This window comes from Belonocnema kinseyi, chromosome 9 (assembly GCF_010883055.1).
Source record: "Belonocnema kinseyi isolate 2016_QV_RU_SX_M_011 chromosome 9, B_treatae_v1, whole genome shotgun sequence".
NCBI lineage: Eukaryota > Metazoa > Arthropoda > Insecta > Hymenoptera > Cynipidae > Belonocnema > Belonocnema kinseyi.
In genome coordinates this window covers 109,270,893-109,284,089 of record NC_046665.1, presented here as the reverse complement: position 1 = coordinate 109,284,089, position 13,197 = coordinate 109,270,893, and the positions used below count along the sequence as shown (strand labels likewise).

Sequence of the window (13,197 nt, the reverse complement as noted above, 5' to 3'; positions counted from 1 at the left end):
TCCATTTTCTTCAATGTTAAACAGTTGAAACTTCAATTATCAAATTTATTAAATTTTTTAACAATTGAATTTCCATATGTTGAGGATTTAAATAATAATAATTTTCTTTAATTTTTAACAGTTGAAAATACAATTTTCCATTTTCTTCAATGTTCAACAAATGAATTTCTATCTGTTGAAGATTCAATTATCAATTTTCTTCCATTTTCAACCTTAAAATATTTTTTTAAATGTTTAACAATTGAATTTCCAACCGCTTAAACATCAATTTTCTTCAATTTTCAACAAATAAAAATTTAATTTGCTTTAAATTCCAACAATTGAAAACTCAATTTTATTCAATCTTCAACAATTGAATTTTCATCTGTTGAAAATTCAACTATCAATTTTTTCTAATTTTCAAAAATTCAACTTTTGATTTTCTTCACGGTTCAACAAAGATGTAATTTAAAAAAATTTAAAACATTTGAAAATTTAATTTTTGATTTTCTTCAAGTCTAAATATTTTAAATTTTCAACTGTTGAACATTGAAGAAGATTGATTTTTAAATTTTCTGGAGTTAAAGATTCAATTGTTAAAAATAAACTAAAATTTAATTTAATAAATAAACATGTATTTCCATAAAGAAATTTCGTAGAAAGTCGATTTTTTCGAAAATCGGTCGCCATTGAAAAATGATATTTAGCAAATTAAAATCGTTTTCATAATCAAAAATATTTATACTATTAAAAACTACCATCATAAATAATTAAATAATTAAATAAAACTAAATCGTACTTCGTACAAAAATCGCTTTTCTAAATTGAAGATTTGTGTTTTTCAATGAAAATTTAACTATTCCATTTTTGGTTAAAAAGTCATCTTTTTTTAGACTAAAAATTCAACTATTTGGTTCATAATTTATGTATTTTGTGAAAAATTTGTCCTTTAAGTGAAAAATAATTTTTTTCTTGTTAAAAATGCAACCTTTTAATTAAAAATTAATCCGTTTTGTTTGATTTAATTTTTGTTAACTGAAAATTGGACTATATTCAAAAAAATAAACATTTTTCAAATTTTAAATTTTCGGGTTACAAAACCACTTCTTTTCCTTCATAGAAAATTCATTTTTTTGTTTGTGAAATTCAATTAATTGGTAAAAATTCAACTGTGTGGTAGAAAAATCGACAATTTCGAAAATACTCCTTTTTTTATTGAAAATAAATTTTTTCAAATGAGAAATTAAATATTCCATTTATGGTTGAAAATTGATTTTTTAGTTTAAAAATTTACTTTAAAAAGTCAACTATTTGGTGAAAAATTGATATATTTTGTTGAAAAATTCTTTTTTTAGATTTATAACGACATTTCACAACATAAAATTAAACCGTTTGGTTTAAAATGACCTTTATTGTTGAAATTTCATATTTTCGGGTTGAAAATATACCTGTTTTGTAAAAAATTCGTTTTTTTTATTTATTGAAAATTATTATTATTTTTTTAATGAGAATCTGGCTATGCCGTTTTTTTAATTAATACTTTTAGTTCAAAAATTCAAATTTAATTTAAAATTGATGTAATTTGTTTAAAATTAAGGAAACCGTAGAAAAATATGGGAAACATTGAGATCTCTAAAATTTTATCTAAAATCTGCTTGGATGCTAGAAAAATTATTATAAATAAAGAAAAGAAGAAAAAAATGAAAAAGCATGTGGAAAATCATCTTTTTTACCTTTTCTGGCAATTACACCTGCAGAATTGATTAAACCGTCGCTGAAAAGTCCAACGATTTCTCCATCCCGAACCATTTCGTTCCATAATTCGGCTAATCCATCGCGTCGAAGAAACCTTTGTAAGTCCGTCTTTAGCCATTTAGCATCAAGACGGACTTCCGGCCTCACGGTTATACTCAACTGACCACTCATTTCCTAAAAAATTCTGAAAAATATCACATTTCACTTAATTTTTGCCGTTTGCAGCTCAACTTTCCGAAATATATAATAAAAAACAAATACCAAATACATCAGAGAAATTTTAATAAATTCAACAAAAACCGCATGACAATTTAAATATTTAATATGTTTTAATTTTTGTACTAGATTTCTAAAGAGTAATATTTAAATAAAAAAGTGGATATCTGGACTGAAGACAAAATTTTCCGTTTCTGATTTAAGCAGTTTCAGAGTGGCCGTAGGTTACGGAAAATTTGAAAATCGGGCCAATCAGGGCATCACTTTTAATAGTCAGGGAAAGTCGGGAAAAAGTTATAGATTTTGAAAAAAATCTTGCAAAAGTCTGGAAATTTCTGTAAGAGGCACTTTAAATTACTGTCAAGGATTAAAAATTAGACATTTTTAATTTCAAATTATTCATTTCCTTTACAACAGATTTTAATTAAAAAATGTTAAAAAATAAAGGATGTTCTAGCTATACCGTCAAGTTCAAAATTCCCTAATTTTTAACTTGATTGATAAAATTGACAAAAAAAGGCCCACTGATTATTGCAACAAATGTTTAAAAAAACCGAGATTGTAAATAATAAAAGTTGTAATTTTCATTCAATTTTGGTTGGAAATTCAATTTAAATGTTTCTTGGTTGAAAATTGAACTTTTTTTATTTTAGAACTTCCATAGTTTTAGTAGAAAGATGAAACTTAAAGAAAATCATTTCTTTCCTGAAATCTATTATTTTAATTGGAAATTAATCTCTGTGGTCGAAAATGATTTTTTTTTTCGGTTAAAAATTAATTATTGTAACTGAAAATTAAACTATTCAAATTGAAAATTTATCATTTTCATTGAAAATTCAATTACTTGGGTTAAAGTAGAAACTAATTTGTTTAAAGTTAACTTTTTTGTTGGAAATTAATCTTTTTTGAAAATTTATATTTCCGGGTTGAAACTTCCAAAGTTTTACCGAAAAAATAGCCTTTTGGCTTGAAAGTTGAACAACTTAGATTTTTTATCTTTTTCTCACGGAAAAATATTTACTTGTGGAAAATTTGTCTTTCTGGTTGAAAAATTCAACAATTTCGTTAAAATGAATCTTTTTTTGTCGAAAATGTAATTATGTTGTTGGAAATTCAACAATTTTATGTTCTCAAAAATACTTTTTTCCTTCAAGCTTCATCCTTTTATTTGAAAATTCATCGCTTCGGTTTAAAGACAAACTATTCTATTGAAAATTGATTTTTTTTTTTAAATTGAAAATTCAACTACTTGAGTAAATTTTGAACTAATTTGTTCAAAATGACTGTTTTACAAACAATTCGTCTTTTCTATTTTCCCTGAAAAATCTTCATAATTTGTTGAAGATTCGTCTTTTTGATTAGAAAATTCAATATTATGTTTAAAATTTATCTCTTTAGTTTAAAATTTATCATGCTATTAAAGAATCAACAAATTTTGTTGAAATTTAATATTTTATCGATAAAAATGAAACTATTTGGTTGCAAATTCATTTTCTTTGGTTGATTATTAAACCATTTTGTTGAATATTCATCATTTTATTAAAAAATGCATTATTTTAACTGAATTTATTATTTCCGGGTTGAAAATTCGACTGTTTTTACATAAAATTGGTCTTTTGGCTTGAATGTTTTACAATTTGGACAAACTTTTTTTTCTTTCTTGACTGAAAAATCTTTATTTGTTGAAAATTTGTCTTTTTGGTTGGAAAATTCATCATTTTAGTTGGTAAAATTGATCCCTTTGTTTATAAATTTGACTATTTTGTTGAAAACTTCTCTTTTTGAGTTAAAAATTCAATTATTTTGGTATGAAATCAATTTTTTCTTGAAAATTCAACTGAAATAATTCTTGGTTGAAAATTTAACTTTTTTTAAACATTATTTTATTTTTGTTAAAGATTCATGATTTTCCTTCCAAATTTATCCCTTTGGTTGAAAGTTCAACTATTTTGTTGAAAATTTATCGCTTTCAATTAAAAATTCAACTGCTTGGATGAAAGTTGAAATAGTTTGTTGAAAATTAACCTTTTTGTGAAACATTACATTTTTATTAAAAATTCATATTTCTGGGTTGAAATTTCCTCTCGCTCTCTCTAGACTGAAAAATATTTATTTGTTGAAAATGTGTCTTTTTGGTTGCAAACTTCATCATTTTAGTTGATAAAATTGATCTTTTTGGTTGAAAATCGGACTATTTTGTTGAAAACTCGTGCTTGTAATTTTAAAATTCAATAATTTTGACGACATATCAACTATTTTCTTGAAAATTTAATTAAGCTGTTAAAAATTAAACAATGTCGTTAAGAAGTCATCCTTTGTGTTTGAAAACTCGTCGTTTTTAGTCTTTTTTGGATCAAAATTCTACTCTTAGTTAAAATTTAATGTTCCTTGTTTGATAATTGAACTACTTCGTTGAGCTTTCGTATTTTTTTATTATTTTTTTTATTAAACTGGTTTTTTATTAAAAAAATTAATTCACTGAAAATTGATATTTTTAATTGAAAATTCAACTACTTGGGTAAAAATTTACCTATTTCTTAAAAAAAAGTTGAAGAATTTAGATTTTTTTCTTTGACTAAATTAATCGATACTTTCGGGTTTACATTCAACTCTTTTACAAAAAATGCGTCTTTTGGCCTGAAAGTTGAACAATTTCGATTTTTCTTTTTTTCTTTCTTGACTAAAAAATCTTTGTTCGATGAAAATTCGTCTCTTTGGTTGAAAAATTCATCATTTCGGTCAAAAATGTATCTCTTTGGTTGAAAATTCAAATTTATTTTTTTTTAAATTGTCTTTTTGGTTTAAAAAGGCATTTATTTTAGTCGAAATTGCATATTTTTTGGATAAAAATTCAACTGCTTGATTGCGAATTTTATTATACTTCGTTGGTTGAGGATTTAATTATATTTTAGAAAACTGGTTGAAATATCTATCATTACAATGTTTATTAAAAACTAAAATACTTGATTGCAGCTTAAAGAATTTTAGTATGAAAATTATTATTTTAAATTCATGATTTTACACGAATATTCATTTCTGGTTAAAAAGGTTTTTTATTTCGTTGAAAATTAATTATTTCAAATAAAAATTTAATTTTTCCAGCTAAAGATCTATAATTTTACTTGAAAATTAATCGACTTGGTTATAAAAATATCGTATGGAAAATTGATTTTTCATTTAAATTAACTTTTTTATTGAAAATTCCTAATTCTCAGGTGAGAAGTCAATTTCTTCATAGAAAATTTGTCTTTTGGTTTTAAGGTTGAAAAGTGTATCTTCTTGGTTTAATATTAGACTATTTCATTGAAAATTGATGTTTTTTTTGTTGAAAATTTAACAAATTGATTAAAAATTCATCTATTTAAAAAAAATGAATTATCATGTTGAAAATTTGGATTGAAAATTAATTATTTTAACTATTTCAGTTGGAGATTCATAATTTTACTTCAAAATTCATCGAATTGGTTAAAATTTATGTTTTGTGGAAAATTAATCTTTCTAAATTTTAAATTCAATTAATTGGGTAAAAGTCGAAATCAATTTGTTGGAAATTCATATTTCCGAGATAAAAATTTTAATATTTTACAGAAAATTCGTCTATTGGTTTAGAAAAGGAAAAATTTGCATTATATATTTTTTCTTTCTTAATTCAAAAATATTTGTTGAAAATTCCACTTTTTGGTTGGAAAATTCGTTTTGGTAGTTTGAAAAATAAAAAAATTAGTTAAAAATCCAGTCATTTGGATAAAACCTTACTTTTTTTTTGTTGAAAATCTATAACTATTCAGGGAAAAAGTCATATTTTTTTTGTTGAAAATTCAACTATTTTTTTTAACTCTCTACTTTTAGATCAAAAATCCATTTTTATTTGGGTACAAAAGTCCTACTTTTTGATAGAAGTAAATAAATCATTTAGAAATTTGTTATAATATGAAATTGTTTTATTCAGAGTTAAAAACTTTACAACATTGAAATGCTGATCTTTCTATATTAATAGTCAGAAAAAATGAAAAATCAGGGAATTTAAAAAATTAAATTTTGTGGTCACCTTGAGTCTATTTTTAGTATTTGGTAAAAGATGAGTAGCAATATTTTGTAAATAGCGATTAAATATTAAATCTGGGATAAAAACGTTGTAGAGTATTTCTGTTTTTCTATGAATGTTTAAAACATTTTGGAAAGAAATAGTCATTGTGAATGCCAAATTTTAGTTATTCATTCTTGAATTTTTATAAATAAAAAGCTAATACAGTATTCAAGAAACGATATACTAATATTAGCATATCATTTACATCTCAAAACCATTTAAAATGAAAGCCTTCAAATTGATCAAATTAAAAATAGCCCGAAACATTGAATTTATTGCACTAATTAATTAAAGTCTTTTTAATCATTTACCTCTAAAACAAATACGAAACTCATAAAAATCTGCGAGTTATATTTTTAGGTTAAGTTTGACAAATCGATCTAAAACTTGCAAAAAATTTGGCTTTTCTAATAAAAAATCACCCACCTGATCATTTTGAGTGACAATATCCACTTCTCCGTCAATTTTTCCTCAATGTTTCGATTCTAAAGACACATTTTTATTGTTTAATAAACGACCCTCTTTGACTGACAGCAAATCAGCTGTTCAAGATATCGAATATTCTCCTCTTTTTCAGAGGTTTCACATGGTTTAGGATTATTCACTAACTCGAGATATTATAAACTAACATCTAATTAAATGAGATAATCACAAAAAATCACAATTTTCGAACGTATTGACTGTGAAACATAAATATTTACCGATACGAGGTAGCCATTTTCTTTCTCTATACCTTCAAAGTGTCAAAATCCTACAGCCAACCAGGGACCAGATAGAGTTTAAAGGGACGTACCATTGGCCAATCAACTTTGACGGTGAAAAGTTCCGCCCGCGAAATGAAAAATTTATTTATTTTTATTTATATTTATTAGGCAAAAAATAAACCAACGACATGTTTTCTTCAGTTAAAGAAATCATGAAATTGCGATTTAATTATTTGGGTGAGTCTCGGATTGTTTTAGTTTAATTATAATCGACAATCTTTTCAAATTTTTTATTTTTAGGTTATGATTTTTGTGTATTTTGATATTTACTTTAGTTATTTTTTTATTACTAAGATAAATATTGATTGGTGATGAAATAAATAATGTTTATTTATTAGTTATTTTCTTTCGACAAGTTTTTAGTGAGAAAAAATGTGATATTTCTTGAAAATTAGCATTTCCTAACCTCCAAAATTTTAAATTTATTTGCTGATTTGTAAGCTTTATAAGAGAAAAACAGAGTTGTTACCTAATTTTGTTAATGCAATAAGATAATATAAAAATATTAACTATTTTTTATAAACATTTCATTGTTCTCAGATTTTTTATACAATCTGTAACTTCTTATGCATTGCATGTTTTTTATGTCTTAATTTTAATTGGCAGAATATTTTATTACGTTTTAAAAATAATATTATCAATAATTATTGATTAAAAAATAATATTAGTGTATCAGATTTTTTATTTAATAAATAGTGAAAAGAGGTGATAATTCCTAAAAGTTAGTATTCTATAACCTCCAAATTTTTTCGATTTGTAAGAGAAATCCCGATTTTTAATTGTATTTTGTTAATACGATTTTTATTATGTTTTTAACGAATTTATATAAACATTTTCATGATTTCATTTTTTTTTAATATGACCTCTAATATTTTTTGTGCATTGATGAATATTTCTGATCTCCGATTTTAAATGTTTAGAAGTATTTCCTTTATTTCTGACAAAATTGTTAATAATTATAAATTAAAAAATAGCGTTTACTTAAAAGTTATTGTAATTTTTTTAATTTTGTGAAGAAGTGATATTTTTTAAAAGTTATCATTTCTTAACTTTCAAATTGGTTATTTTCTTTTCGTTTTATAAGAGAAAACTGGATTTTTGATTCAATTTTGTTAATTTAATATTATGCTTGATAAACTATTAACTTTTTTGTATAAATATGTGACTGTTTTCAGATTGTTTTTTATATAATCTGTTATTTGTTATGCCTTGCAAATTTTTCCATATCTCATTCTAATTGTTTAAAAATAGCTTATTTATTTTAAATAAAATTATTAATAATTAAAAATAAAAAAAGTTTATTCATGAATTATTATCATCTCAAACTTTAATTGTTTCAAAGTATTGAATTTATTTTAAATTAAATGTACTATAATTAAACATTTAAAAATAACGTTTATTTATGAGTTATTCCCGTTTTAAACAATATTTTTGTAAAAAGTCATAATTTCTTAAAATTTCATTTATTTTAAATAAAAATATTAATAATTGAACATTTAAAAATAACGTTATTTTATCAGTTGTAACTAAACAAATGTCACGAAAAAAATGAAAATTTCTGAAAATTAGCATTCTTTAAATTAATTTTTTTCACTTTTTTCGCTTCATAAAAAAACAGATTTTTAATCTAATTTTGTTAATTAAATAAGATATTTTATAAACTATTAACTATTTTGTATAAAGATTGGATTTTTTTAGTTCTTTTTATATAATATTGAACTTGTGCATGAAAATTTTTTCATTCATATCAAATTTCAATTTTTTCAAAATATTTCATTTATTGTAAATAAAGTTATTTATAATTAAATATGTGAAAATAACATTTTTTATCGGTCATTGATACTAAAAAATTTGTTTGAAGAAAAGGTATGAAGAAAATCAGTATTTTTTATCTGAAATTTTTCAATTTATATGAGAAAAAAATATTTTAAATTTAGTATAGTTAATAAATCAAGATACTGGATAAACTATCAAATATTTGGTGTAAGTATTTCACTATTTTCAATTTTTAGATTATGATCTTCAACTTTTATTTTGCATTGAAATTTTTTTTACATCTAACTTAATTTGGTTAAAAAAAATTATTTATTTTAAATAAAATTATTAATAACTATAAATTTAAAATCAATGTTTATCTGCCAGTTATTGTAAATAAAAAAAATACAGACAAAAAAATAATTTCTGAAAATTAGCAATCTTAAACTCATAAATTTCTTCCTTTTAAAAGAGAGAAACAGATTTGTAATTTAAATTTTTTATTTTAATAAGATATTTCGTAAACTATTAAATATTTTATATAATGATTTTATTGTTTTCATATTTCCTATGATTTAAGCTGTAACTTGTTCATTGAATATTTTTTTATCCCAGGTTTTGATTGTAGACAGATATTTGATTAAAAAAAAATATTAATAATTATAGGTTTAAAAATAGCGTTTACTTATAGTTTATTGTAATTTTGAAAAACACGCGGTGGGAAATTGATAATTTCTGAAAATTAGCATTCTTTAACCAATGTTGTCAAATTATAATTATAAATATAATAATATTATAAATTATAAACATATATATATTTTTTAACTAAATGTTTCCAAAAATAAATAAAAAAGTTTCGAAAACGAAATTAAAAGCTTTTTAATAATTATGAAAGATTTGAGGATATTAATATTTTTCAAGACTTGTCGGAAAATATTAAATGGATTCGGTTTTATTTTAAAAGAATAATTTTAAATTTTGAAGATTAAAAAATGTGGAGAAAAATAATATGTAAGACTGAAAAAATTTCTCATGATTTCAATAAATTTGACATAAACTGAATTTTGCAGGGTGTGAAGAGAATGAAAAAAATGTTTTTAAGATTCCTGGGAAAATTTTAAGTGATTGTTTTGTAATGAATTTTAACAGAAAATTAAAAAAGATTACAAAAAATTTTTAATCACTGCCTACCATTTTTAAAACAATTGTAAAAGATTTTAAAACAAAATTTTACCATATTACATTATTTTAACAAAAAAGAAAAGTAATTTTAAGAGATATTCAGAAGTTTTAAAACGATTAAAAAATAATTAAAACTTGTAAAGATTTTTTCAACGAAAAATTTATATAATTTCGAAGATTTAATTTTAAGGGATTATAAAAGATTTTTAAAATTGTCAAAGAAGAATCTAAAAGATTTAAAAGTAATTTTTTTAATTTTGTAGAATTAAAAAAAAATGCATGAAAAATTTGAATCACTTTTAGAGATTCGAAGGTTTATAATGTCTGAAAATATTAAACTTTAAGAGAAAATTAAAAAAGGGGTTTAAAAATTTCAAGTGATTTTCTAAAATTTTGAAAAAGAATGTGGAAGATTTTTAAGCAAAATGTTTCAATTTAGTAAGATTAGGAAATCAAATGAAAAATCAATTAAGTAACTTCAAAAAATATTTAGAAGAATTTAGAATTCGAATAAATTTAAAGAGTATAAAAGAAGGAAGAAAGAATTTAAAATAAAAAAGAATGTTTAATTTATAAGAATTGAAGAGATTCAAACAGAATTTTTAACTTTAAAAGATTTTTAGAACTGCAGAATTTTAAAGATTTCAAAACAAAATTTTAGAAGCTTAAAAAAATAATTTTTTTGAAGGTTTTTCAGAGAATAAACAAAGAAAAATAAAATATAAAAAATCAAAAAATTAAATAAAAATATTTTTAGGAATTTAAGACGTTTTAAATAGATTTAAAATATTCAAAAACTTGAAAATAAACACCTTTTAAATAGACTCGAATTTTTCCTAACATTTCGTAAAGTCCCATAAAACAAAAAAAAAGTTTCTGTTAAATCTTCTAGATTATTTTTTGACAGATCTGAAATATTCAAAAATCTTTTTTAATTTTCTCAATTCTCCTCAATTCTCCGAATTTAATTTCCGATCGATTTTATTGTCATAAAACTTTTTAAACAAATATTTGAAATTTTTGTATAGTACCAGCATTTTAATCTTGTAATATTTTTGACATAGAACCTTTGTAAACGGAATAAAACAGTTTTTCAGACACAAATTAAAAATTTTCAAATTTATTGATATATATTGAATAAGAAAAATAATTTTTACTACAAAAGATGACTTTGTAACAAAATACTTAAATAGTCAACAAAATAATTAAATTGTGAACAAAGTAGTTGAATTTTCAGCCTAAAAATATAAATTCCAAGCAAAAAAGTGTTATACTTTATTTTTCAATAAAAAAGGTGAAATTTATAAAAAAAGAAGAGTTTTTAAACCAAAAAGACGAATTTTCAACAAATAAAGATTTTTCAATCAAGAAAGGTATAAAAGTGAATCTAAATCTTCGAACCTTTAAGCGTAGAGACGTATTTTCTCTAGAAAAATTTAATTTTCAAACAAAAAATATAACTTCAGCAAACAATTAATTTTCCACGGAACTGCTGCATTTTTACCCAACAAAAATTAAATTTTAAACCAAGGGAATTTTTTTCCCCCCAAAAAGAGGATTTTTTTCAACCAAAAAGGATGATTTTTTAACAAAATAGTTGAATTTTCTACCAAAAATAGTTGCATTTTTATCCAAGAAAGATTAGATTTGCACTAAAAGAGATGAATTTTTGATAAAAAAAGAGCCATTTTTTTTAAGTTAAGCTTTCATCCAGAAAAGATTTTATGTAGTTAATTTTTCAACACCAAAATATAAATTTTAAATAATAAGTAAATTTACTACGAAATAGTTAAAACTTCAGCAAAACAGTATGAATTTTTAAGAAAATAGTTTAATTTTCAACCAAACAGTTGCACTTTTATCCAAGATAAAACTGATCTTCAAACAGATGAATTTTTATTTGAAAAAAATAAAATAAAATAAAAAGAAATTCCGAAAAAAAGTTTAATTTTCATCCAAAAAGTTTTCAGTTCTCTTTTCAATACCGAAATATTAAATTTAAACAAAAGTAGATTTTCAGCGAAATAGTTAAATTAAAAAAAGCAGCAGAATTTTCCACCAAAATGAATGATTTTTCAACAGAATTGTTGAATTTTCAACCAAACAGTTATATTTTTACCCAAGAAAATTGAAATTCCAGCTAAAGCTGCTGAATTTTAAAATCAAAAAGAAAAACTTAAAAAAGAGTTGAATATTTAACTGAACAGTTGCACCTGAAGAAGATTCCAGTTTACTTTTCAACACAAAAATAAGAATTTTGATTAATTATTAATTATTAATTATTATTAAGAAATTTTAAAGAATTTTAAAGTAAGTGAATTGTCTGCTCAATAATCGTATTTTTAAACAAAAAGTATGACTTTTTAACAAGATTGTTAAATTTTCAACCAAACAGTTACACTTTTGCCAAAAAATTAAAAGTCTACTAAAACAGGTGAATATTTAAATAAGAAAGCAATTTTTTCAAAAAAAGTGTTTTTATCCAATAAAGATTTCAGCAACAAAATATTAATTTTATACTAAAGGTTAATCTTTTACGAAAAAAGACGAATTTTTAACAAGATATTTAATTTTGAAAACAAAAAGGATGTCTTTTTAAGAAAGTTGTTACATTTTCAACCAAATGATGAATTTTAAAACAAAAAAGATAATCTTCAGGAGAAAGCTTTTTCGAATTGGCTAAAATTATGTACATGTACATGTGTGAATGAACCCGCCCCCTTACAGTAACAAGTCGTAACAAAATTCCTCAAGCCCTGCCCCCCTTGAGCTGTTACGTAGGGTTCAGTGGGGTCCCTCAGTAACTTCCATATTTGTATGACTAAAAAAAAAGACAATCCGATCTCTGAATAGTGTCGGACATGGACAGGTAGGGGAACATTTTTCGTGGAACTCAGCTCCCCCCACTCTTGTCACGTGGAAGCGCAAACGATTTTGCGTTTGCTCGCTCTCAATAGTGCCGGTAGTTAGTTATTTTCCATCCGCAAGTACGAAGTGTATATGTTTAGATGTTTTTTTCTCGATTTTGAGTCTCTCGATTTTTGTACAAAACATTGATTCGGTAACATTTAATTAATTATTATATGTACTATAAACAATTAATCCGTTACAAAGTCTATTTTGGTACATATTTTTTAGTGGCTCTATTCAGACATACGGGAATGAAAAGCCGGCGTTCGAAGCGATAACGCGATGTTCGGGGATACGTTCGAGCAAGAATGAGGAGAAACGGCACTATTCAGAGCAGCATTATTCAGAGAGCGGACTGTATTAAAAAAGCATTCAGTGTTACTTTCATGTTTTATTTATTTTTAGTCAATCATTCATCTTAAAAAGCCTTCCTTTTTATTTAGAAAAACATCTATTATATTTTTGAAGATAATACAAAAAATTTTTATATAATGGCTATGAGAAAAGGGTGGGGGATGGTCAAAAGGAAATGTTACGGTCTATTATATG

The 13,197-nt window shown here is 23.1% G+C and overlaps 2 protein-coding genes across 7 annotated transcripts in view; one reads left to right on the top strand and one right to left on the bottom strand.

The window, feature by feature from the left end:
- LOC117179359 (E3 ubiquitin-protein ligase HERC2) overlaps positions 1-6,716 on the bottom strand; it is a 67,872-nt gene extending 61,156 nt beyond the window's left edge. The window contains exons 1-2 of the mRNA XM_033371059.1: positions 6,464-6,716; positions 1,713-1,918 (exon numbers count right to left, since the gene is read on the bottom strand). Coding sequence (XP_033226950.1) covers positions 1,713-1,905 — 193 coding nt within the window. The 5' untranslated portion in view covers positions 1,906-1,918; positions 6,464-6,716. The remainder of the gene's footprint in view (positions 1-1,712; positions 1,919-6,463) is intronic.
- A 134-nt stretch (positions 6,717-6,850) lies between these two features.
- The window catches only part of LOC117180318 (xaa-Pro aminopeptidase 3-like), a 50,491-nt gene continuing 44,144 nt past the window's right edge, over positions 6,851-13,197 (top strand). For all 6 annotated transcript variants that reach the window (XR_004468031.1, XR_004468029.1, XR_004468028.1 and 3 more), the window contains exon 1: positions 6,851-6,978. Coding sequence is in view for 2 of the 6 variants with exons in the window: in XM_033372756.1 (XP_033228647.1) it covers positions 6,930-6,978 (49 nt within the window). In the remaining 4 variants the exon portion in view is untranslated. The remainder of the gene's footprint in view (positions 6,979-13,197) is intronic.